This window comes from Canis aureus, chromosome 22 (genome assembly GCF_053574225.1).
Source record: "Canis aureus isolate CA01 chromosome 22, VMU_Caureus_v.1.0, whole genome shotgun sequence".
NCBI lineage: Eukaryota > Metazoa > Chordata > Mammalia > Carnivora > Canidae > Canis > Canis aureus.
This window is the reverse complement of record NC_135632.1, coordinates 45,005,958-45,032,263: the sequence shown is the minus strand read 5'-3', so window position 1 is coordinate 45,032,263 and position 26,306 is coordinate 45,005,958. Positions and strand designations below refer to the sequence as shown.

General features: G+C 41.0%; 1 protein-coding gene across 4 annotated transcripts in view; it reads left to right on the top strand.

Moving 5' to 3' along the window:
- Nucleotides 1–753: 753 nt before the first annotated feature.
- CTDSPL (CTD small phosphatase like) overlaps nucleotides 754–26,306 on the top strand; it is a 114,938-nt gene continuing 89,385 nt past the window's right edge. For all 4 annotated transcript variants that reach the window (XM_077865820.1, XM_077865818.1, XM_077865819.1 and 1 more), the window contains exon 1: nucleotides 754–888. In XM_077865820.1, the coding sequence (XP_077721946.1) occupies nucleotides 810–888 (79 nt within the window). In that variant the 5' untranslated portion in view covers nucleotides 754–809. The remainder of the gene's footprint in view (nucleotides 889–26,306) is intronic.

The window sequence follows — 26,306 nt, the reverse complement described above, 5'->3', positions numbered from 1 at the left end:
GACCGCCTCCGTCCGCGGCTGCTCGGTCCCGGCATCCCCCCCAGGCCCCCTCGCGGGGCCACCTCCTGTCTCGGCGCCCAAGCCCACCCCCGCGGCCGAGCGACCCTCCTCGGGCCTCCGAACCCCGCCTGCACGCCCGCGGGCCCCCGCTCGGCCCCGCTCGGCCCCGCGCCCGCCAGACTCCGCCCCCCGCCCCGCCCCCGCCCGCGCCCCCGGCATCCGCGGCCCGAGCCCTCCCGGCCTCCTGCGCCCCGCTCGTCCGCCCGAGCCTCCCCCGCGCCCCCGCACGCGCGCTCCTCGAGGCCCCGCTCGCCCCTCCGTCTCCCCGCGCACCCTCCCCCCCCCCGGGGCTGGCGGGCGGCGGCGGCGGAGGCCGGTCCCCGGGCCGGGACACACCCACCCGCCCGCCCTCCTCCTTCCCTCGCTCCCTCCCTCCTTCCCGCCCTCGCTCGGCGCTCGCTCCTTCTCCTTCCCCCTCGGCCGCTCCCGCTTCCCGCGGCGCCCGGCCTCCCGCTCCGCCTCTCCGTGCGCGGCTCTCCCGGGCGCGGCTCCGGGGTTCATGGTGACGAGGCGGCGGCCGCTCCAGCCCAGCGGCGGCGGCGGAGGGAGCTGGGGCGCGGGCCCGGGCCGCCTCTCCCTGAGCGCGGGGCCGGGCGGCGGGCGCGCCCAGGCGGCGGCGGCGGCGGCGGCGGCGGCGGCGGCGGCGAGCGCCCCCCCGGCCCGCGGCCCCGCGCGCCCCCCGCGCCGCGCCCCCGCGCGCCTGGCTTGCGGGGGGCCGGGCCCGCGGGCGGCCGCCGCGCCGCGCACCCATGGACGGCCCGGCCATCATCACCCAGGTGACCAACCCCAAGGAGGACGAGGGCCGCGCGCGGGGCGCCAGCGAGAAAGGTGAGCGGGGGCGGGCGCGGGCGCGGGGGCGGGGGCGGGGGCGGGCGCGGCGCACTCCCCGCGCCGCCGCTGGAGTTGGCCTTGGCGCGCCCGCACGGGCCTGGGGGAGGGGTGCGCCCGCGGGCCGGGCCGGGCTGGGACCTGGCGGCGGTGACCCTGACGGCCTGCGAGTTTGGGTTTGCGCTCGGCCGCCGGAGAAGTTGTGAGCGTGTGTGTGCGCCCTGGTAGGTGCTGTGTGTGCATGAGACTGAGAGGTCAAGGGGGGTGTGCGTCTCCCAGAGAGGTGCTGAGTATGCTAAGCACCTGACAGGTGGTGAGTGTGTGCCTGGTGGATTCTGAGTGTGTGTGCACTTGCGTGTGTGTGCACACGCCAAGTGAGATTGTGAGGGTGTGTGTGCACCTACCAGAGAGGTTATGAGTGCATGTTTTTCTGCCAGGCCATGAGTTTTTGTATGTACCTTTTGTAGAGGTTTTGCATGTAGCTAAGAGGCTGTGGGGTAGGTATGTGTGTATCTGCATGAGCGTGAGCCTGCAGAAAGGTTTGTGTGTTCCCTCCTGACGGGAGTTTGTGTGTGTGCATCGTGTGCCTACACTACCCGGCTGGCAGGCTGAATACGTTGTGTCCATGGACTGAAGCCTGTGTGCCTGCCTGTGTCATATGTATGTGTGCACCATCGAGGCTGTGTGCCTGGGTGTTTAGTTGGTGGTGCAAGTGCTGGGGGGAGGAAAGGGGGGATGGGCAGTACCTAAGCCTACCCCCTTTTGGACTGTACTGTCTCAATGACACCAGCCTGGTGGGAGTGCCTGCAAGTCTTTTAGGGCCCCGCCTCTAACAGGCACTCAGGGAGCCCTTAGGGTGCCAGGTGTGTCTCTTCCCTCTGTGCTGCAGTGCATGGTTTGATTTTAGCATATTTGACTGCATCTCCCTCTTCTGTTTCTTGTTCTTTTTCTTTGTGTCTCTGCTCCTCTCTGAGACTTGATATACCCCTTTCTCATATGCCCTGCTTACTGTCCTTCTAGTCAGTTGTCCTGACGTTTTGAAGGGCCAAAGAATCTGGCTTGGTCTGTTCCGGTGACTAAAGCCTTGCCTCCCTCTCTTTATGTGTGCCCCACAAACACCTAGACTGATGTCCAGGGCAGCCCACCAGGGCACCCTCCCCTCATCCAGCCTCGTCTGGCCACAGCCAACTTTGGCAAAGAATCACATTTCTTTCCATGTGTTATCCTTGCTGGGCCAGAGGGGTGAGGTGTGCAGCCTTTCTGAGGAAGGGGGTGGGGGTAGAGTGGGAGAAAAGACCCTCTCTTTCTAAGCAGGGACTACTAGGCAAGCCCATTGGAAAATGCAAGAAACTGTGAGAGGTACCGTCAGATTGGGGTTTTATCATCCCATTTGCACTTTTGTAGACTGTAAACATTATGTGTCTGCAGACTTGTTTTCTTTTATGTAGAATTAGAAACCAAACTCCCCCAGACATTTTCCTGTGCCTTAAAACTGCTAAAAAATTATGCAAAAAAAAAGGTGCTTCAGGTGAATCTCTTATGCCTCCCTGGGGCCCAAGTGGGCAACACATAGGTAGCCTGGCCTTCCTGCCATTGGGAGCTGTCAGTTCTTGGGGCCCTGGCCTGCAAGCACTGGGCTGGGTGTGTCCTCTTGAGGAAGGTTTAGTGGGAGGCACTAAGGTGGTTTGATGTCTGTGCTCTCCCACACTCCGGATTGAGCGCTTTGTGTGGTGCTTTGCCAGAGAGAGAATCGAGAGCTCATGTGAGGAGAGGTGCGGCATAAAGCAAGGAAATATTTGTCAGGGTTTCAGCCCTCCTGCTGCCCCCGGCCTGAGTCAAGGAGTAGGATCTTCCCCAACTTTCTCTGTTCCTCTAGCTGCTAGACTTTTTAAAGTAGAGTCAATCAAACCAAAATCCAAACCATGTACAAATACTCAATACTCAAATGCTTGTTCTATTCAACCTCTTCACATTGCTTTTCATGACGACCTTTTATTATCTTTAACAGCTTATTTTGTTTATTTTCTAGTGTCAGGTTGGCAGATTGTTAACTGATCAGACGAATACTTGCTGCTCTCGGATGGAGTGGCTAGCTAGTAGGTTCCTCTTGCTGAAGCATTATTATAGTGCTCAATTCAGTTTTTCATTTTAAAAAATAGGAAAAAAAAAAAAAGGTCAATTACAATGTGGCAAAAAACTTGAGAGCCAAACTTTGGAACAGCTTCTTCAGATTCCTTAACCATTAAACAGGTTCAGCAATGTTTCTAGCTTAAGCGCGTTGATCTATATTTAGATAGGCACAATGTATTTTACATAGTTAAATTTAAGGTAAACATTTAATCTTTTTGTTTTTATTTATGGGTCCTGGAATGTTGTACCTTTTTGTGGTAGAAAAGAAACTATTGGTTTTGAATGATTACTTTAATCAGTTATTTTGTGAAACAAATAAAAATACTGCTCTTGGATTTGTTTTTTTTTAATAAATTAATTTTTTATTGGTGTTCAATTTACCAACATACAGAATAACACCCAGTGCTCATCCCGCCAAGCATCCCCCTCAGTGCCCGTCACCCATTCACCCCCACCCCCCGCCCTCCTCCCCTCTCACCACCCCTAGATCGTTTCCCAGAGTTAGGAGTCTTTATGTTCTGTCTCCCTTTCTGATATTTCCCACACATTTCTTCTCCCTTCCTTTATATTCCCTTTCACTATTATTTATATTCCCCAAATTGATATGAGGGTTAAATGAGATGATGTACATTAAGGACTCTGCCTGGTGTGCCACTACTCTGTAAACATTTCTTTTAAGTGTAGATTTGTTTTAAAAAAAAAAAAAAGTACTAATAAGCTTGGGCTATGGTGTTTTGCATGAGTTGAATTACTTCTTGTCGCATTGCCACATGGTGGTGCACTACTTAGAGATGACTGTCATGATTGTCACTGTCAGCCTGGCCTGTCAGGGAAGATGTATTTCTTAATTGTGTTTGATTTGGTTGCTAGTATAAAGATGCAGAGACAGATTTCCCGGTAAGTTCAGCTAAGTGTGCTTTGCTTTCAAGAAATTTACTCTTATAAATTAGTAAGAAGATCCACTAGAAGAGTGGACAAGGGAGATAGGAACAAGGAATTATAGAAGTTATAGAAGAGGAAATCGGTTCAATAAATGTAGGAAATGATCCTCTACTTCGTGTGAAATAGTTGCATACATCAGCTTGTTTAAACATTTAAATGACTGATAACATTCAAAGTAAATAAAAGTTTTGGGAAATGGACACTCTTACAGACTTTTGTTAGAGAATAAAATAAACACAGACTTTTTAGAGAGTAATTTAGTACTGAATTGTTTAGGAACCTATTTGGCTGCAAGTAAAAGAAAACCAGGCTTATACTATGGCTTAAACCAATAGGAGTTTTTTCTCATGTAACAACAAATAGTCTGGAGGTAAGCTTCTGCTGATTTTCCTTCAGCAATTCATTGATAGCAGGACTGACCTCACCATGACCCTCTCGGCTTTCCTTCATGTTGTAACAAGGCTGCCACCCCTCCCCTCCAAACACCACTGCCGCCTTCAGGGCAGAAAAAAGAGACAGTGCCAGTCGTGCCTACCCCTTTTACTGGAAAGCAAAAAACATTCCTAGGAACTGCTCAGCAAACTTTTGCTGATGTTTACCTAGCTAGAACTGGGTCACATGGCCACCCCTAGCTGCAACAAAGTGAGTTTCCAGCTTTTCCAGCCTTTGTTGTGGGAGGCAGGAGATGATTAAACATGGAAGGGAACAGGTGTTGGTTCAGCCCATCAACACTATAGGTGATTCCTTCAAGTATAGTTCTATTTCAGGGTTTTTCTCCTAGAGAAATGTCCTCATACGTCATCAAAAGGTATATATGCAAGAATTTTCACTGATGCAAAAAAAAAAAAGTCCATTCTGAGTTAAAATTTTTTTTGTAAGGTAAGAAACTTAGGTTCAGTTTTTTGCCTCTGACTCTAATTACTTCAGCCACATTTGTTGGAAAGTCTGTCCTTCCTCTTTTGAATTTCTTTTGCATCTCTGTCAAGAATCAGTTTAGCACGTTTGTATAGGTTTCTTTCTGGGTTCTTTATTTTGCTCTCCTGATCTATGTACCTCTGTACATAGATCAGGACCTCTGCCTATACTGTGCAGTCTTGATTTCCGTAGCTATGTATTAAGTCTTGAAATCGGATAGACTGATTCCTCCAATTTTTGTTCTCTTTCAAAAGTTATTGTAGCAGTTCTAGTTCTGTTGTTTTTCTTTTCCCCCCTTTTTTCATATTTATTTATTTATTCATGAGAAACACAGAGAGAGGCAGAGACAGAGGCAGAGGGAGAATCAGGATCCCTGTAGAGAGCCCAATGTGGGACTCCATCCCAGGACCCCGGGATCACTACTATCTGAGCTAAAGGCAGACACTCAATCACTGAGCCACTCAGGTGCCCCAGCTACAGATTTTTTGTAGAAAATCTTTATCAGTTTAAAGAAGTTTCCCTGTATTCTATTTTTTCTGAAAGCTTTTACCAAGAGTGGATGTTGTTATTTTGTCATGTACTTTTGTGCATCAACTGATATGATCATGTGAGTTTTTGTCTTTTAGTCTGCTAATGTGGTAGATTATATTGACGGATTTTTGAATATTGAACCAGCCTTCCATCCCTAAAATAAACTGCATGGTTTTCTGAGGTATATAATTCTTTTTTATATTGATGAATTCTATTTGTTAATATGTTGTTAAGGATTTTTACATCTATATTCACATGAGTGATATTGTTCTATAGTTTTCTTTTTTTTGCATTGTCTTTAATCTGGTTTGGCATCAGCCTCACAAGATAAATTGGGAAATGTTCTCTCTTTTTTTTGGAAGAGATTATGCAAAATAGGTGTTAATTTTCTAGTGAAATCATCTGGGTCTGAAGATTTCTTTTGGGGGGAATTTTTAACTACAAATTCAATTTCCTTAATAGTTATAGAGCGATTCAAATTATCTTGTTCATATTGGCTAAGTTATAGGTGTTTTTTTTTTAAAGATTTAATCCATTTCATGTAAGTTGTCAAATTTATATGTAGATTTGTTCATAGTATTATTCCCATATTATCTGTTTGATGCCTGTAGGGTTTGAAATGATACATTATATTTCATTCTTGATATTGTTAATTTTTGTTCTTGCTAGAGGTTTCTCAATTTTCTTGATCTTTATAAAGAACCAGCTCTTTGATTCATTAATTTTCTCTATTGCTTTCATGTCTTCAACTTCAGTAATTTTTTTTTAAGACTTTATGTATTTGAGAGAGAGCATGAGCAGGGGAGGGGGAGAGAAAGAAGGAGAAGCAGACTCCCCACTGAGCAAGGAGCCCAATGGGAGGCTCAGCCCCAGGACCCTGAGATCATGATCTGAGCCAAAGGCAGATGCTTAACCAACTGAGCTAGCCAGGCACCCTCAACTTCAGTGATTTCTGTTCTTTATTATTTCCTTCCTTCTGCTCGATTTGGGTTTATTTTGCTCTTTTTCTTAGTTCTTGGATGAGAGCTTAGATTATTGATTTGAGACTTTTCTAATGTATACATTTGTAGTGCTACAAATTTTTGTCTTAACACTACTTTTGCAATGTCCCACGAATTCTGATGTGACATTTTCACTCTGCTCAATGTATTTTTTAAAAAATAGGCTATTTTTTAGAGCAGTTTTAGGCTCACAGCAAAATTGAGTAGAAATTAGAGTTCCCATACAACGCTGACCCCATACAGGTACAGCCTTCCCCCACTATCAGTACCCTGCACCAGAGTGGTACATTTACTATAATCTATGAATCTGCACTGACACAATTGTTATCACCCCAAGTCCACAGTTTCCATTATGGCTCATTCCTGGTGTTTTACATTCTGTGAGTTTTGACGAATGTGTAATGGCATGTATCCACCGTTAGAATATCATACAGAATAACTTCACTGCCCTAATAATCCTCCGTGTCCTATTTATTCATTCCTCCCTTCTTGCAACCCCTGGCAACTACTGATCTTTTTAGTGTTTCCATAGTTTTGCCTTTAACAGAATGTTACATAGTTGGAATCATATAGTATGTAGCCTTTTCAGATTGGCTTCTTTCACTTAGCAATATGCATTTAAACTTCCTCCATGGCTTTTCATAGCTCGTTTCTTTCTAGTGCAGAATAATATTCCATTGTACAGATACACCATAGTTTGTCCATTCGCCTACTAAAGGACATCTCCGTTACTTCCAGGTTTTAACAGTTGCAAATAAAGTGCTATAAACATCTAGGTGCAGGTTTTCCTGGAGACACAACTTTTCAACTCATTTGGATAAACAGCATGGGGTACCATTGCTGTGTAGTAGAGTAAGAATATTTTTAGTTTTGTAAGAAACTGCCAAACTGTCTTCCAAAGTGGCTGTGTCATCTTTAGTCTTCAGAAGTTTAGTTATGACATGTCTTGGTGTGGGTTTCTTTGGATTTATCCTGCTTGGAATTTACTCAGTTCATTGAATTTGTAGAGCATGTCTCTTGCCAAATTTGGGATGTTTTCAGTCATTATTTCCTGAAATACTTTTTCAGCATTGTTGTTTCTCTTCTCCTTCTGGGACTCTGATGACACAAATATTAAATCCTTTGCTATAGTCCACGGATTTATCAATGCTATCTTTTTTCTTTTCTATTAATCCAGATTGGATAATCCCTATTGTTTGTCCTGCCTTTAAGTTCATTGGTTTGTTCCTGGTTCCCTCCATGCTACTATGTATCTTTCATCCCCTGAACTTTTTTTTTTTTCATCCCCTGAACTTCTATTTCAGTTTTGTATTTTTTAGTTCTAAATCTTCCATTTAGTTTTTCTTTATGTATTGTATTTCTTTGCTGAGGCTTTCTATTTTTTTTTTTTTTTGCTGAGACTTTCTATTTTCCTCACTTGTTTTAAAGTGTTTATAATTGCTTTTATAATAGCTGCTTTAAAATCTTTATCAGATAAGTAAAACATCTGTCATCTTGGTGTTGGCATCTATTGATTGTCCTTTTTCATTCAATTTGAGAATTTTTGGTTCTTGGTTTAATAAGTGAATTACAGTTGAAACCTGGACATTTTCATACTATGTTATGAGACTCTGGATCTTATTTAAACCTTCTGTTTTATTTGATTTTCTCTGAGCCGCTCCAGCAGAGAGGGAAGAGTACTGTCTCATTATGCCAGATAGATACAGAAGTCCAGGATCTCTGCTTGGCCTCTTTTGACACCCTGCTGGGCAGGGAGGGAGTTTTGGCTTCTACCTGGTCTCCACTGAACTGCAGTGGGAGTGGTCTCATTAACACCGGGTAATGGGAAAGCCCCGACTCTTCCTTTGCCTCCTCTGACCACTCCAGTGGGAGACGAAGAATACTGTATTGCTAGGTAGGGATGGAAGTCCAAGCTGGCCACGTGGTCTCCACTGACACCTCTGGGAGGCGGGATGGTGGAGGGGGGCTGGGGCTCTTTACCAGTGGTCAGGGATTAAAGTCCCTGCTCCCTACTTGGCCTTCTCTGACACTACCCCAGCCTCCTTACACCCTAATGAGGGTGGAATTCTTGGTACCCATGAGATTTTACTGGCACGGGTGAGGTTGGGACTACAATTTGTGTGTGTGTGTGTGTGTGTGTGGTGGGGGGGGGAGTTGGCTACAGTAGAGCAGTATTATCTGAAAGTTTTCTGTCTTGCTAAGCTGTCCCTTTTCCAATCCTTTGGTTATAAAGAATAGTCTTTTGGGGATCCCTGGGTGGCTCAGCGGTTTAGTGCCTGCCTTGGGCCCAAGGCATGATCCTGAAGACCCGGGATTGAGTCCTACATCAGGCTCGCTGCATGGAGCCTGCTTCTCCGTCTGCCTGTGTCTCTGCCTCTCTCTCTCTGTCTCTCATGAATAAATAAATAAAAATCTTAAAAAAAAAAAAAAGAATAGTCTTTTGAGGGAACTCTTGCCTACAACTGTTGGTGTTAGCTTTATCCAGCTTCTTCAGCTAAGTCTGGGCTGTTAGAAAAAAGAAAACATCACTGCAATGTCATTTCAAGTCTCAAAGTCTCTAGCTGGTCTATCTTCTTTCCACCTTTCAGAGTCTTCTGTTGTTTATTTTGTAAACAGTGTCCAGGGTTTTTAGTTATATTTGGAAAGAATAAGAAGAAAATATGTCTACTCCATGTACCTGGAAGCAGAAGTCCCCTGATTAGCTTTTAGACTAATCCAAATTAGTATTTTAAGGAAGACTGCAGTTGGAAAGTTGTCATTTTAAAGGCTTATTTCAACATTGTGTAATGTAAAAGTCAAAGTGAGTTAGTGCTTTGAGAATCTTGATTGTCCCCTAAAAAAGAGACATAGTAATGAATTCAGTATGAAATCAAGGCTAGATCAGTAGGGCTTCAGTGACAACTGTTGTTTAAATAATCTTAAAAAGATGCATTCATAAGTTTTGGTCTTAACACCAGAATTTTAGATCAGAGTTCATAGTATCCTGATTTAAATATATTTTTAATCTAATATTCTGTTTGATTGGCAAGCATGTTCAAACTCATAGCTTTGACTATTTTTCAAGCAAGAAAGCATCAATTTAAATATATAGAAATGTCTTCATAGGTTAAACACAAAGGAGTGTATCTCTGGATTTAGCACTCATGACCACTGGACATGGCTTGCTGGCCAGTGACTGGAAAAGTCTGCTTTCAGTCTAGGCTGCTCTGGAAGAAGGTTTTAGGGCTTTAGAAACTTGCACTACAGTGCACTTGACTGGCCTGTCCAGGTTGGAGAGTAGCCCCACTTGTAATGGCAGGACTGGGTTTTCAGGAGGGACCACTGAGCCTCAAGTTTAATTCTGAGGTAGGTAGGTAGGTATGTATTTACTTATCTACTTATCTACCTTCCAATTTTTTTATTGAGGTATAATTGACATCTGATACTATTTAAGCTTAAGTTATGTGGCATGATGACTTAGGTACATACCTACTGTGAAATGATTACTATAATAAGTTTAGGTGACATCCTTCACCTTGTGTAGTTACAAAACAGAAAACTTCCTTTTTTTCTTGTAAGAGCTTTTAGGATTTACTCTTTTAGCAACTTTGAAATATACCGTACGGCAGTGTTAACTATAGTCATCGTGTTGTATGATATATCTCCAGTGCTTATTTATCTCGTAACTGGGAGTTTACAAGCTTGTTCCTTATGATCACCTTCACCCAGTCCCCCTCCCCGACTCCTTGTGTCTGGCAACCACAAATCTGATTACCTTTTCTATGAATTTGGTTTTTTTTTTTTTTTTTTTTTGGATTCCTCATATGAGTGAGATCATCCAGGATTTATCTTTGTCTGTCTGACTTATTTCACTTAGCTAATGCCCTCAAAGTCCATCCATGTTGTTACAAAGGGAAGGATTTCCTTCTTTTTTTATAGCTGTATAACCTTCCATTGTATAGGCATATACCACATCTTTATCCATTCCTCTATTGATGGATTCTTAGGTTGTTTCCATGTCTTGGCTATCGTGAATAATGCTGCAATCAACATGAGACTGGGACAGATGTCTCTTTGAGATGGTGATTTTGTTTCCTTTGGATATATACCCAGAAGTGAGGTAAAAGCCTTTTTCTCTTTTAGTGATGTTGTGGGTAGAGGAAGTGGGATACGTGACAGTGCCAGTGGGTTTACTGGGTCTTTTCAGCTAGGAATTGGCAGAAGTCAGGAAATACTCTGGCCACCAATGATTCTAGATTTAAATATACATATATATTTTTAATATACATGTTTTTCACTTGCTCTGTCAGTACTGTTTGGGTGCCAAGGTCAGGGAATGTAAGGAGTCTCTTGAGTGATATTAAAGATATGATATATACCTTTTAACTTATTTTCCAGATCTTAAATCTTGATTTATTAGGCATTTAACATGCAGTATTTTCATTTTTTTTTTAAGATTTAATTTATTTATTAGAGAGCATGAGCAGTGGGAGGGGAAGGGTGCTTAGAGGAATGGGGAGAAGCAGACTCCCTGCTGAACAGGGAGACCAATGCGGAATTTGATCCCAGGAACTTGGGCTCATAACCTGAGGCAGACACTTAACCCAGGCACCCCAACATTCAGTATTTTTAGTGGCCTTTCTTTTTAAAATCTGCTTTCTTGAAATAGTTTTCTTCCCTTTAATATTTTAATATATATTTTCCTATTTTCAAAAAAGTGATGATGCATATTCTATGCTGTATTTAAAATAAAAATAAACAAATATTTGCCTTTATGGCTCTGAAATAACATCACATAATGGGGCAAAGGCTTAGGAACTGTTTGTAGCACTGGGTTGGGATGTGGACATTTTTGTATTTGGGATCAGGACGGAAAACACTAGTGGCATAGTTCTCTGAAACCAGGGCATAATAAACAGTGGTCTTTATGGATGCTAAGGATTATGTAATCACCTAAGTAATAGCTCATTTTGATTCTGAGTAGCTGCTTCAAGTTAAAAACTGAAAGGTTTCTTTGTGATTATTTGTATTAAGGCTATTTGCCAAAATGTTTTTAGATCCTGGTACTTAAAGCATTTTAAAAACTGAAGAGAAGTGGCTTAACATTTGATGACTGATACTATTCTAATTTTTCATAATTAGTATTTAACATTTAAACATTTCAGGGTATCTTGAAGTACAGACTGCACCACCTTGTTAACATGGCTTGAAAGTACCAGAGAGAAGTCAGTGTTCCAATAGGAATGTATACTGTACTTTACGTTGTATAGAATATCTTCTGCATTCTGATCAAGACTCAGCTACCATGCTTAGAATATCATTAAATTTGTTCTAAGGATTTGGCTCACTTATGTTCAAGTCAGAAACCATTGACCTTAATTCCGTAGACTTCAGTAAGAGCCATATTTTCTTTCTTCTTGTTGAGGAAACAGCTCAACACATTCATTTTGGTTTTGGTTAGAACAAACATATTTCATAGCCGTCATCAAATAAGTGTGCAATTTGAGTAGCTTATGGCTTATTAACTGTCAGATGTTTAAACAGTTATTGGCGAGCAGTAATTTTTCTGCTCCACAGTTTACTCTATGTCACTGCCATAGGGCTGACTTCTTTTTGAAATGTTTTTTAGTTTGCTTTTATACTGAGGCAAATTTGCATACAATAAAAATCAGTCTTTTTCATGTAACCCAAGGTTACAAATTTCTGTGAATGTTGACAAACTCAGGCAGCTATACAACCACCTCCACAGTCAAGGCAGAGAATATTAACATCAGTCTCAAAATCCTCCCTGGGCCCCATTGCAGCCATCCTCCCTCTACGCTCAGCTGCCAACAATGATCTGTTCTCTCTCCTATTGTTTTTTGCCTTTTCTGGAATGACATATTATACTAAATGGAATCGTGTAATATGTAGCCTTTTGAGTTTGGCTTTTCATTTAACCTGATGCTTTTGAAACTCATCCAGGTGGTTGCATGTATCCTCCTTTGTTTGTATTTATTGTTGGGTAGCATTCACTTGCATGGAAGTACAACAGTTTAAAAGTGTGTGTTGTACTTTATAAAAAACTTATTTTCCAAAGTGGTAGTACCATTTTGCATTTCCATCAGCAGTGTATGACAGTCCAGTTGTTCTGCATCCTTGTTGGCACTTGGCACTGTCAGTTTTTTATTGTAGCCATCCCTAACAACCAGTAGTGCTGAGATTCTGATTCTTTTTATGTGCTTGTGTGCCATGTAAATAGATTCTGTGCTAAGTTGTTGGTTCAAATTGTTGCCCAGTTTTAGAAAATTGGATTGTTTCATTTCCTTTTTTTTTTTTTTAAGATTTATTTATTTGAGAGCGAGAGTACACAAGTGAATGAAGGGAGGGGCAAAGGCAAAGGGAGAGAGAAAAACCTCAAACAGATGCCCCACTGAGCATAGAGTTTGATGTGGGGCTCTGCCCAGGGCTCCATCCCAGGAACTTGAGATCCTGACCTGAGCCAAAATCTAGAGTTGAATGCTTAACTGACTGAGCCATCCAGGCTCCCTGTGGATGGTTTCATTTCTTTTTATTGAGTTAGAAGTTTCTTCATATATTCTGGATATACATTCTTTGTTGAATATGTTTTGCCAAGTATTTTCTCTCAGTCTTTGTTTGTCTTTTCATTCTCTTAGCAATATCTTTTATTTTCCAATTTTTAAAATTGTGGAATACACACAACATAAAAGTTACCATCTTAACCGTTTTTAAGAGTGCGATTCAGTAGTATTAAGTATATTCACACTGTTATGCAACTATCGCCACTATCCACCTCCAGAACTCTTTTCATCTTGCAACACTGAAACTCTGTACCCATTAAACAGTAACTCCCCTTTCCCCTTCTCCCTAGTTCTTGGCAACCACCATTCTACTTTCTGTCTCTGATTTTGACTATCCTGGGTACCTCTTCTAAGTGGAGTCAGGCAGTATTTGTCTTTTTATGGCCACCTTGTTTCTCTTACTATAATGTCCTCAAGGCTGATCTATGTTGTAGCATGTGTTAGAATTCCCTTCCTTTTAAGGCTGTATAATATTCCATCACATATAGTCAATTGACCTTTGAATAATTCAGAGGTTAAGGGCACTGACCTCCTGAAGTAGTTGAAAATCTCATATAACTTTTGACTTCACAACTTAAATTGCTAATAGCCTGCTCTTGACAGGAAAGCTTACTAATAACATGAACAGACAACACATGTTTTGTATATTTGTTATATACTGTATTCTTACAATAAAGTAGGTTAGAGAAAATATTGAGAAAATCATAAAGAAGACAAAGTACCCTTACATTACTGTAAAAAAATCCATGTATAAGTGGATTCATACAGTTAAAACCTATGTTTTTCAGGGGTCAACAGTATTGTATATGTATGTATATATGCTTTATAGCTAGTGTATATGTTATACATATTGTATAAATTTATGTATATATAGTATATAAAGCATAGCACATTTTATTTATTTTTTAAAGATTTTATTTATTTACTTACTTATTCATGAGAGACACAGAGAGAGGCAGAGATACAGGCAGAAGCAGGCTCCCTGCAGGGTCTTCGATACCAGGACCCCGGGATCACAACCTGAGCCAAAAGCAGATGCTCAACCACTGAGCCACCCAGGTGCCCCACCACATTTTGCTTACTTATTCATTTGTCAGTGGACACTAGGTTGCTTCCATCTTTTAGTCGTTGTGAGTAGGTACATATCCAAAAGTGGAATTTCTGCATCATATGGTAATTCTATGTTTAATTTTCTGAGGACCAGTGATACAGTATACCATAGCAGCTATACCATTTTACATTCCTATCAGGTATATGAGGATTCAAAATTTTCCACATTCTTGCCAACACTTGTTATTTTTGGTCTTTTATAGCAATTACCCTATGGGTGTGAGGTGTTGATGTCTTCTAAAGGGCAAAACTTGAGATTTGTTTGTATATGGATGTTGCAGTTGTTACCACCTCATTTATTGAAAAGACCACCCTTTCTCTATTGTATTGCCTTTGAACCTTTATTAAAAATCAATTGACTACATATATGTAGGACTATTTCTGGATTCTGAATTCTCCTCAAGTCTTGATCACCTCTTTATTGTGAAGTGGTGTTAAGCTTAATATGGTACCAGCCATCCCTCAGAAGTAAATTTTTGGTCATGATTTAAGCAGAAGAGAAGACCAAGACATTTTACAATCTGGCAGGGAAGATTTACTCTGCATTTTGCAGTGAGGGGGGCTCTGAAAGACAAAACCTATGACTTCCTCCCGTCTTTTTTTAGGAACTTACTGAAACAGATTTTGTATGGTATATCTTTCTCTTTTTTTTCAGATTTAAATTTGGGTCTGAGAATTTCTTCTAATCTTGAGTATCCTTCTGCAAAAAGCTAATACAAAAATATAAGATAAATAAGCATTTTCGTTTAAAATATAGTCTCCCATAGTTATACAATAGTATAAAAATAGGAACTATTTTGATGGAGTCTGAGAGAACAAAGGAGTAGAATAGCACTGGAACAGAGAAATGTACTGAAGCCCCAGCTCTGAAGAAAGGGCCTGGGCTCTAGAGCCTGTGAGGGATACCTTTCAGGCTATCCACAGATGTTTGTGATGGAGGAGCCAGGGAGAAGTACTTATACTACCTGAAACAAAAGGGCAGATTGAGCTCATTCACTGGGTACCCTCATTTTTTTTTTCTTTTTTTAGCCCCAGGTAAGTAAACAAGTGAAACTTTCCCAAGAAAGAAGTCTTCAGGGATCCCTGGGTGGCTCAGTAGTTTAGCACCTGCCTTCAGCCCAGGGCCTGATCCTGGAGTCCCAGGATTGAGTCCCATGTCAGGCTCCCTGCATGGAGCCTGTTTCTCCCTCTGCCTGTGTCTCTGCCTCTTTCTCTCTGTGTCTCTCATGAATAAATAAATAAATAAATCTTAAAAAAAAAAAGAGAACGAAGTCTTCAACCAGAAAGTGTGACCCAGTTTGTATAGAGATCACAGCTGTGTTGGCCACTAATGTTAACATGCCACTTAGAAAATGATATAGAGATGATCAGAGTCTCAGAGATAGGATAACTCAAGAAAAGGGCTAAAATCCTTTTCTATCTTTCTACCCCCTATCTGGGCTCTCATACCAGTTCTTCCTCTGTGAGGCTGCTTGAGGTAAATTTCTAAAGCACAGCTCTGATCATGCTACTGCCTGCTTAAAGCTGTTTCTCTGTGATACCCCATTGGCCCCAAGATAAGAACATGATGTTTCATAGCCTATAACCCCTTCATGGACTGACCCTAGACCGCCTTTACAGTGTCCTATCTAGGGACCCCTCTTCTACACTGTAATGAGCTACTTGCTAAGCCCATACATGCTGTGATTTTTTGCTCCATTGTACATGTACTGATTCACCTTACTGGGATACTTTTCCCTTATGTGCTTGATGGATTCTTAGTCCTCTAAAATCCAGCTCAAGCATCAATTTCTCTTGACACCTCCTTGTACTGCCTGAGCAGGATGCAGTAAACAGTGTAACATTCAAAGGCATAGGCTTCGGTTTGAATTCCAGCTTCATCATTATGAGTTGTGTGAAGTTTGACAAGTTACCTAATCTCTCTGAGCCTTGATTTTATAGTAGTTAATACTTCATAGGATTATAATGAGGATTAAACAGTGTAATATATGTGTGTATACATATAGTGCATATCAAAGTACGTGTCTAATCAACATTTTTCTTGTTACTATTCATATTATTTCTAATTCTTTTATTCAGAAACATTTATTGATCACTCATGATGAGTTGTTCACACATACCAGGTGCCTGGATGCACAGATGAATGAGACCTGCCCATATATTTGAGGTGTTCAAGCATATTGCTCTAAGAAAAGGTATACAAAGTGCCATGGAAGCTATTATTTATTTTATGCCTACTGTATGCCAAGTACTTTACATGCATTTCATCCTCGAACAACCTTTAGATGTAGGTATTATAATCTGTATTTTATATCCGTGTAAACAGAGTTTCAGAGAGGTTAAGTAACTTGCTTATATGATGTAGATATAGACCTACCAAATAGTGGAGCCAGAAGTTAAACCTAGTCTGTGTGATTCTGTTAAAAGACAACATAGGTAATATTTGGAGAATACCATAAGCTCAAAAAATTTACATCCTGAAAAACAGCAACCATATTTTTCCAAAAGATGCTTCTTGCTTCTGCCAGAGGCACCATATTTAACAGGATAAGTTCTAGGGCTCACCCAAGTTGACAGGCCATATTTTCTTACAATTCATGCTCTGTTATTTATATAACAAATTCTGTTTCCTTAAGTCTTACTATTAACTCTTCACTCTTCATATTCACTTGTGTACTGTGAACAGTAAGAAATGAGAGAAGTTAAAGTAAGGGCCAAGAATCTACTAGTTTTTCTCTAAAATTCTGAAAGAAGTGATAGGTTTCACTCTTATCATTCTAGGTGTGTAATTAGGTAAAAGTGGAGTTTTGAGGTGTTTTGGAAAGAAAGAGTGCTAAGAAAGGCTCTTAAAGATGTTTGAATCTCATTGTATTGGTCAGAGTTCTGAGGGGCAAACCACAGAATCCATGTGAACTGTTTTAGACAGAAAGGGGTTTGTCAAAAGATTTTAGTGATTTTGTAGGCTCTGTGATATTGCCAGAGAATCAGATTTGGCTGTTTCACAGACCAGGCAAAAGGCTTAATTATACTTTAGAACTACCTAGTGAAATACATTGCTGCCTCCACCTGCTGATGATTTAACTTAGCAGCATCAGAACAAGTAACAATCCTTGTTCTCCCTTAAGAGGTGCTCATTTTCTTTTTTTTTTTAATTTTTTTTTTTTTATGATAGTCACACAGAGAGAGAGAGAGAGGGAGGCAGAGACACAGCAGAGGGAGAAGCAGGCTCCATGAAGAGGTGCTCATTTTCTAGAAACTACTAGAAACAAAGGGAAGCCAATTTTTTTATATAAGCTCTATACCCAACATGGGGCTTGAACTCTGTACTTGAAGATCAAGAGTCACATGCTGTATCAACTGAGCCAGCCAGATGCCCCAGGAAGCCAACAGTGAAATCATATAAGGCAATTAAAAGGAATAAACAGGAGCCACACCTGTTAACATGGCTAAAATTTTAAAATGTAACATTGAATGAAAAAGCAAGTTCCATAATGTGGAACTACTAGCTACAGTGTGATACCATACAGAAATTCGAAAACATGCAAAAATAGTTTATAGTGTATGGATACATGTATATATTATAAAACTACAGAAACATCCTTTTGGAATGATGAGCAAATTCGTAATAGTGGTTATTTCCCAAGAGGGAGGAAAAGGAATGAAATCAAGGAAGGCTATATAAGTAATTTTAGGTGTATACTGAATGTTTTGTATTCTGTGAATTATTTCTTGAGACAAATACAGCAAGATTTTAAGAGGTGCTAGAGCTGGGTAGTTGGGTAGCCTAATATATAGTTGTTGGTTATATTTATTCTTTGTACTTCTCTTATGCTTAAATACTTCATAATTAAAAATGTTAATCCTGGAGTTTGGTTGAGTATTAAGATAAATTTAGAAAATTATTGCCCCCTTTACATAGAGATCAATTCCAAAGAATGGTAAAGAAGCAGTTAATGAATTTAATTGGTTCTTTTCCCAATAGGAGAGTGTTCAGGAAGATATCCAAAAAAACTTGAGCTTTCCAGAGGGGATTCTGTGATCTCAGTGCTAACTCAGGCTATGCCAGATATGCAGGTTGGAGCCAGGTCACGCCCCAGTCCTATTATGTTTCTCTCAGGTGACCTTTCAAAGGGTGTTGTGAGTGCTTGGTCTGGAGTCAGGTTGGCTTTGTGTAGAGTGCTGGCTGTAAAAGTCTATGCTGGCTTAAAATGTTCTATTTACAAATGTGTAGTCAAATAGCTTGGGTAGCATCAAAGAGATGATTTGCTAGATTTGCCAATTCTACCCCGTTATCATGGGAATTTATTTTGAGAATAAAGGAACTGAAATGTTTAGTCAAGTCCTTTATATTAAGCAAAGTAAAATCATATTGGAAGGAGAACAAAGAAATGTGTGAAATGCAAAATCAAAAGGAGTCATCTTAAAAGAAATCAACTGAAAAAGTGTTTGAAGACCTGTGGCATCCCTCGCATAGAGGCGCTCATTAAGTCTTTGAACTGGTGGGATCAACATTTGGACTAGAGCACTGGTTTCCTAGTCACCTGGGCTGCCTCCAGCACTGGTTTTTCAGTGAAGGGATTTTTAACCTGGAGTCCACAGATCCCCAAATGGCCCATGAATAGAATTCAGAGAATCCAGCAACTTGGTTAGTGAAAAATATAACTTCTTAATTTTCATTGACCCTTAACTAAAATTGAGAATTTTTCTCGGTTACGAAGATAACGGGAAATAAACCACTATAGTATTAACAGTGCCTGTAACTTTATCATCATGTCCAAAAGAGATTGGCCTGTGGTTTTCTTTTCTTTCAGTGTCCTTGTGAGGTTTTGGTATCAAGGTTATACTGGCCTCAAAAAAAAAAATTGGACAATTTTATTCTCTTTATTCTTTCTCTGAAAGAATTTGTGTAAAGTTAGTGTTATTTTTTCTTTAAATAATTGAGTAGAATACATAGGTGAATCCCTTTGAGTTCCTTTGTGGGGAAGGAATCCTGGAGTTCCTTTGTGGGGAAGTTTTTAAATGTAGATTTAATTTACTTAATAGATGTAGGACTATTCAGATATTCCATTTCTTCTCATATAAGTTTTGGCATGTTCCTTTTTCCTAGGAATTTGTCCATCTCATCTACATTTTCAAAACAAAGTTTTTCAAACTATCCTCTTTTTAATGTCTATAGAATCCATAATCCTCTCCTCTTTTTCATTCTTGATATTGGGTAAAATTTTTAAACACAACAAAACTCAGGGTTTAGAAGGGTTTAGGGAAATGAGAACTATTGATGGGAGTTGAAGTTCATATCATCTTTCTGGAAGACTGTTTTATAGTGTATATCAAACAAAATGTGAGTATATTTCATCTAACAATACTTTTAAAAAGGAATTTGCCATAAATTCACAAATGCAAAAATACTCAATACAGTGTTATCTATAGCAGCAGAAAACAAACAAGCAAACAGAAAACACCTGAAAACTCAATATGGGACAGGGAAGTAATTATGTTAGTCACATTCACTAGACTAACTTTTATGGCTACAAAACTTAGGACATTGACATGGAAATGAGCTAGGGAAATATTATTGGTTATAAAAAGCAAATCATAGGGCAGCCTGGGTGGCTCAGTATTTTAGTGCCGCCTTTGGCCCAGGGTGTAATTCTGGAGATCCAGGATCGAGTCCCACATCAGACTCCCAGCATGGAGCCTGCTTCTCCCTGTGTCTGTGCCTCTCTCTCTCTCTGTGTCTCTCATGAATAAATAAATAAAATCTTAAAAAAAAAAAAAAGCAAATCACAGAAGAGTATGTATACTGTAGTCTCTTCTGTGTTAAATACATACTTTTACATATGAATGTATACAAAGAAAATAATTTGGAAGTATAGTCACCAAATTTATTTTTTTAAGATTTATTCATTTGTTAGAGAGAGAGAGCTTGTGCATGAGGGAGAGGAAGAAGAGAGAATCTCAAGCAATTCCCCACTGAGCGCTCATCCCACTTGGTGCTTGATCCCACAACCCTGAGATCATGACCTGAGCCAAAATCAAGAGCCAGATGCTGAACTGACTGAGCCACCCAGGCACCCCAGCCGCCAAATTTCTAACAGCAGTTATCTATGGGTGGTAGAATGTTGGGTAATAGTTATTTTCTTTTTGCTCTTCTGTATTGTTTAAAATGTTTGCATGAACATGCATCATTTCTACAAAAATAGCAAAACTTTCTCAAGAGCTTGGCAGTCACAAGATGAGAGGGTGGTTGGGGAGGGGAGTGTCAAAGCATTTTTCTTGCCTGGTGGAGAACAGCCAGGAAGGAAGGAAAGCTCAAAGCTATAAGAAAGAAGGAACAATCCGTTGAGTAAATCCCTTAGAAAGACAGGAGATCCTGGACTCAGACACAGAAGTTAGCCTTAAAGGAGCAGGACATTTCTTCTCAGAAGGGAGGAAAAGTTGATTGGAGATATGAAGAAGTTCAAAGCCAAAGAGAAGGGAGATAAGAACATTCACAACTCATAGCTGCCAATTTCTTAGTGAAATTGGAGGAAAGAACATTTGCCAAGAGTGGAACAGGGGTCTTGAGGACAGTAGTTCTCTCATAGAGTTGGCCTTAGGAGAGAGGTATGGGGTGTGGGCAGCTAAGCTGACTGGGGTCCTACCAAAGGTTTTGAAAGGGCCCAGAAGAACGGCACTTCTTCTGAAGCAGAATGCATAATTGGTGCCAGGTTATATGGTGGTACAGAAGGCTTAGTAGAGCTTTGGAGGAAAACAGAATTCAGGATACTGACGAGGGCAATATACTTAATTGGCCTTGGAATCCAGGATGCTTGGGAGGAAAGTGAATTAGAAAGAGTGCTAAGGACTGGACATTGAGTTGAAATATGGACATCCAAGAAGCCAGAGGACAGGTGTTCATGGTCAAAGTAGGGTTTCAGAGTTTGACATGTTTCAAGGTACACAAGTTGGCTAGGTGGCCATAGAGTATCAGAAATGGTTGTGGAAGTTGGGGAAAGTAAGAGTTGTGATGCCAGGAGTTTCGGTGATCTTAGTTGTGAATGGGAGCATTTCCCCAGAGTGGTGATGGGAATTCTGCAAAAGAAGTTTTTGAGGCAAATACCAAGAGTTTGGGTTCCAGGCCAGAAAGAAGGCTAATTCCTCAGAGAAAGCTTGATGAAGAAAGTTGGGAGAGGCCTGGTCTAGAGCCACTGCAAGAGAGAGGGAGTTTCCTGGCTTGCCCTGAGAGGAATCATCCAGAAAAGAAGGAATGCTCTGTAGAAGCCTCTTAGTAAAGGGACATGAGGCAGGAACAAAGGGGTGCAAATGTGTGAGCAAACAGTATGAGAAAGGGGATTCTAAAGAGAAGTGAGCTGACAAGAGGAAGGGCTGAGCTGCAAAGGGGTAGGAGCTTTGTCTGCTGGATTCCCAGAGGAAATGCTGAACTGTATGTTTCTTTTTCTTAGCACAGAGCAATATCTGCTCCCTACAGAGAGGACAGAAACTACAGATAAGCAAAAAGCAAAAACAAGTAAACAAAAACCCCTAAGAATTACCCACAATCCCAGGGACTTGGAGATTTTCCCATTGACATGTCCTTCCCCTCCTGTTCCTATTGCCATAGATACAGGTCAAGGCCACATCATCTCTACAATAAGCCTGTCTCTGGGTCATAAATCTCTCTCCCTAGCTGAGCCTCGGGGCCTGCCCTAGCCCCTCTCCCACCCTTCCTATCCTGCCTAAGCCAGCACAGTCATATTCCCCAAACTCCACTTTCCATTGTCACTTATCTTGGTAGGTTCCATCATATACTACATCCCCTCCCCAGACTTTGAAGGGCTTCATTAACATGGAACCATCTTATTTCCCCACGCTCATTTCCAAATATTTCCTTTTTCTTATATATGCTTTATTTCTCTCCCAGCTCACTTTCTGACATCCTCACATCTGGGTCTTTGTCCCCTCACTGTGATGCCGTGTTAGGGTGACCACCCCATTTCAGAATCCCCTCATTTGAAGGCATGTTGCCTTACTCCAGTCCATAATGACTCATGTTTGGCCCTCTAGGTACTCATCTGACCACCCCTTTTAGTACCTCACCAGTTGCATTTCAATAAACACTTAGATGTGTTGAGTATACTTGGATACACTTGGGGAAGCCCAGGATTTGGAGCTAGGAGTAACCTAGTCCTGTGATCTTACTGATGAGGAGCCTAAGATTCAGAGAGGCCAAGGGACATCCCCGTAGTCAACCAGCAAGCTGTTAGTAAAACTGAGACTAGAACTGTGATTTGCAGACCTAAATACTACATGTTGAATTGAAATTTGCTTTTAAAATACAGTTTTTCTCTCATACCCGGACATGAAGCCCCAGAGATCCAAAGTAATGGTTATCAATTTTTAGAGTATATTAGAATTACCTGGGAAGATTTCTAAAATTCCAGACTTCTAATTCTAAGCCCAGTAAGGGAAACTCTGATCCAGTAGGGATCCAGTAGGACTGAATTTCCTCATTAAACAAAACAAACAGAGACAACTCTTCACATGACGTTGATATAGATGATCCTCAGATTACCCTTTAAGAAATAGAGTTTGTGTCTTTCTGTTTTGAGTTCCTTGATATTGCCCCTATAGACACTCATGCTTTTCTGAAGCTTCCCATGTCAGGAGTAGGTTTGGGTTAACCCACAACCAGATTCCTATCCAGAATGTGGGATAGCAACAGCTCTGTGCTATAGTTTGCATGCCTTCCCAGGCTCAAACTGGCCTGGGCTCCAGCAGCTGCCCTCCCTTGACATGCTTGGCTATTTGGCCCCAGGACCCAAATTATTTTTCAAAATACTCTAAGGCACACCTTGGCAACATATCAAGTGTAGTGGAATTCTTGTTGGAAACACCCCACTTGCTGAGCATTTCTGAGCACCTTCTGAAGTGCAGATGCCCAGTCTCTGCAGCCTGCCAACTATCTGTGCCACAGGACACCCAAGTAAACCAAACCCAAACATGTACCTAGAGCTCTCCAAATCCCAGCACATGCAGCCCTGGGCCAGTATGCCAAGATGGAAAGGCAGTCTGTATAGTCATTAGGGCAAGGCACTAAGCATACTGCCTCCCTGGGTTTGTATCTCAGTTCTACCATTTCTAGTAGTATGACCTTTGACATCCTTTTCCTGTTTCCTCATCTAGAGAGTGGGAATAAAAGTGATTTAAAAAATTATTAGATTATGAAAATAAAAAATAATTCTTACCTTACAGGATGGTAATGAGGATAAAAAGTGCATGTAAAGCACTTGAAGCAGTGTTTGGCACATAGTAAGTGTTCAGTAAGAGATTGCAGTTATTATCATTGTTTCATAGGAACTCTGATGAAATAATGAGACTCTAAAGGCACGATTCATGGCTCAACACAGTTATCACCCTTAAGAGTTACCAATTCCTTTCTTGTTGCTTGAGTGCAGATCAGAGAAATGACTAATAAGGTAGTAATAGCTCTTCAAAATGCTGCCTGGACCCCTGAAGACAATGAAAATACACCAGGTATTTCCTAGCAATAAGGTCAAGCTTTGCATAATTTAAGAAATACACAGCAGTTCAGCATTTTAGTTCTTGATAAGTGGCAGTTACATAACAGGCTGTAACCACGCAGATGAGCAGAGCCAAAGGTGGAGGAGAGGGTGCTTTGAAAAGATGTGCTAGTGCTGGAGTGAAGGGTGTGATAGATGACAGACGTGGCAGCAGTTAAGGCTTTGTAAAGTTTGGGTCCGGGAGATCCATGCATGCCCATTATGGCACATGTTGGCTTGACAACAGGAAAAACATCTCTCGACATTTACTATCAGGCTAACACCAATGGGAGGTATGAATTTTTTCTCATTTGAGCCGTACTGCCAGTGTTTTCTCACTCCTGGGTTATGTTTTTAAGCTAAAAGTAAGATTGCCTCGCCTCTAAAGTGATGCAAATCTGAATTAATCTTTGAAATCATATGTTTTTCTAACTCTTCTGTAAAAATACTCAACCAATTGGGTTGCCAAAGCATCACCTTGCTGTAATCATAGTGCCAAGTTAACCTTTCTTGGTGCTCCAGACACAGTGGTGCCATACTTGAGTTTCCAAGTACAGGAGAGCCCTAGAAGGGTGCTAAAATGCAAGCTCCGGTGGCTTATTTCTTTTGGGGGATAGAAGATGCTAGTCCATGAGAACCTACCAAGTGATCTCCCGTGCTACCAAAATACTTTTTAGATTGCACTGTTTGAGTTGTGCAATATTCTTTAAAAGAGGACTGATTTAAATAGGTTGCTTGGTGTTTGTCACAATGTAAGGCTCACGCTTCTAGAGACTAGAAAACCAGTTTGTTTCTGGAACCATCTTTAGGCCATACATCATTCTCATCTCCTAGGAGGAGCCAGAATATTTCATTTGTTGCCCATACATTTTGGAGATGTTGCTCAAATTGTGGATCTTTAGATACACAGTTAGGGAGAGTACCGGAGGTTGCTGCTGTGGGCCAGGCCAGGCTGAAAGCCTTGACTCTGCCTCTGCACTTGGTAGGCTTCCATTTGCCTTAGCATGAAGCTGCTGTGGAATGGCTGAGACCCAGGAAAATTTTGTTGGATTGAAATATACAGTCTTACCTCAGGGTCTTTTAAAATAAGTATTTAAAAAAAAAAAAATATATATATATATATATATATTTGTGGCCTAAGCAGTGTGGGGGATCTGAATGCTAGCTTGATGGCTGGATGGCAGGCAGCAGCCAGGAGGCCTTAGCTAGCTATCACTTTTATTTATTCACATGATATCTCCTATGCAAGATATGGACCACTCTGTGCGTAGAGGAGGTGATTGGGTGACGGGCACTGAGGGGGGCACTTGATGGGATGAGCACTGGGTGTTATTCTATATGTTGGCAAATTGAACACCAATAAAAAATTTATTTTTAAAAAAAGAAAATAGGGGAAGAATAATATTTAAAATTTTTTAGTGGCACATCCAGGAGTTTCAGTGTTTGACTAATAGGAATTCCAAGGAGAAAACACAGAAATAGAAGGAAATTATGTGAGAAATAATACAAGAGAAATTTCAGAACTGATGATCAAGTCAAGGTGCTATAGATTAAAACACGCAATGAGGGACGCCTGGGTGGCTCAGCGGTTGAGCCCCTGCCTTTGGCCCAGGGCATGATCCTGGGGTCCCAGAATCTGGTCTCACAGCGGGCTCCCCGCATGGAGCCTGCTTCTCTCTCTGCCTATGGCTCTGCTTCTCTCTCTGTGTCTTTCATGAATAAATAAATAAAATCTTTTAAAAAATTAAAATAATATAAAACATGCAATGAATGAGGGGTGCCTGACTGGTTTAGTCAGTGGAGCATGCAACTTCTGGTCTCAGGGTTGTGAGTTCAAGCCCCACATTGGGTGCAGAGATGACTTAAAAAAATAAAAGGTTAAAAAGAAAAATGCAACAAATGAAAAAAATTATTCATGCCTACACATTTTGTCATCAACATTCAAAACTCTAGAAACAGTGAATTATAAAAGCTTTGGAGGGGGAAAGCTTGTCACAAACAAATGAATAAAAATCAGAATGCTATCACAGTTCTTAACGTCAGTACTGGAAGCTAGAAGACAAGGGAACAAAGTCAATTCTGAGGAAAATTTTCCATCTAGAATTTTATACTCAGCTGAACTTTCAATCAAATACAAAGATAGAACAAAGACACTTTTAAATCTGCAAGGACTCAAAAGTTTGCTTCCTGTGGATCCTTTTCTAGGAAACAACCAGAATAAATATTTCAGCAAAATGAGGAAATAAATAAAAAAGGAGAGAGAAACACAATCCAACACAGGAAAACAGTGCAGAGAAGCCCAATGTGTATAAAATAGGCTCAGCCATTTTGGAATTCATAGATTATCTGACGTATTTGGCCATTTGGAAAATAATATTTATTGTTAATTCATGCAAGGTTTGGGAATATTTAAATAGAAGTGCAGAAAAGATTAAACAAATGAAATAAAAAGGGAAATGTTTACTACAAGGAAGAAAATGGTACACAGAAAAAAAATCAGTACATTCCTTGGCTTTTCTTTCTTGTAATAATGTAAGGAAGGGGAAATGTGGTGGATGTACGTGTAAAGAAGCTGAAACCTAAATTATTATAACAAAGTTAAAAGATGAAGGATAAATAGATAAACCAAGAAATGGCAATATTAACATATTATTTGGTTTTTTAAAAAACTAAAAGCATTGGAAGTG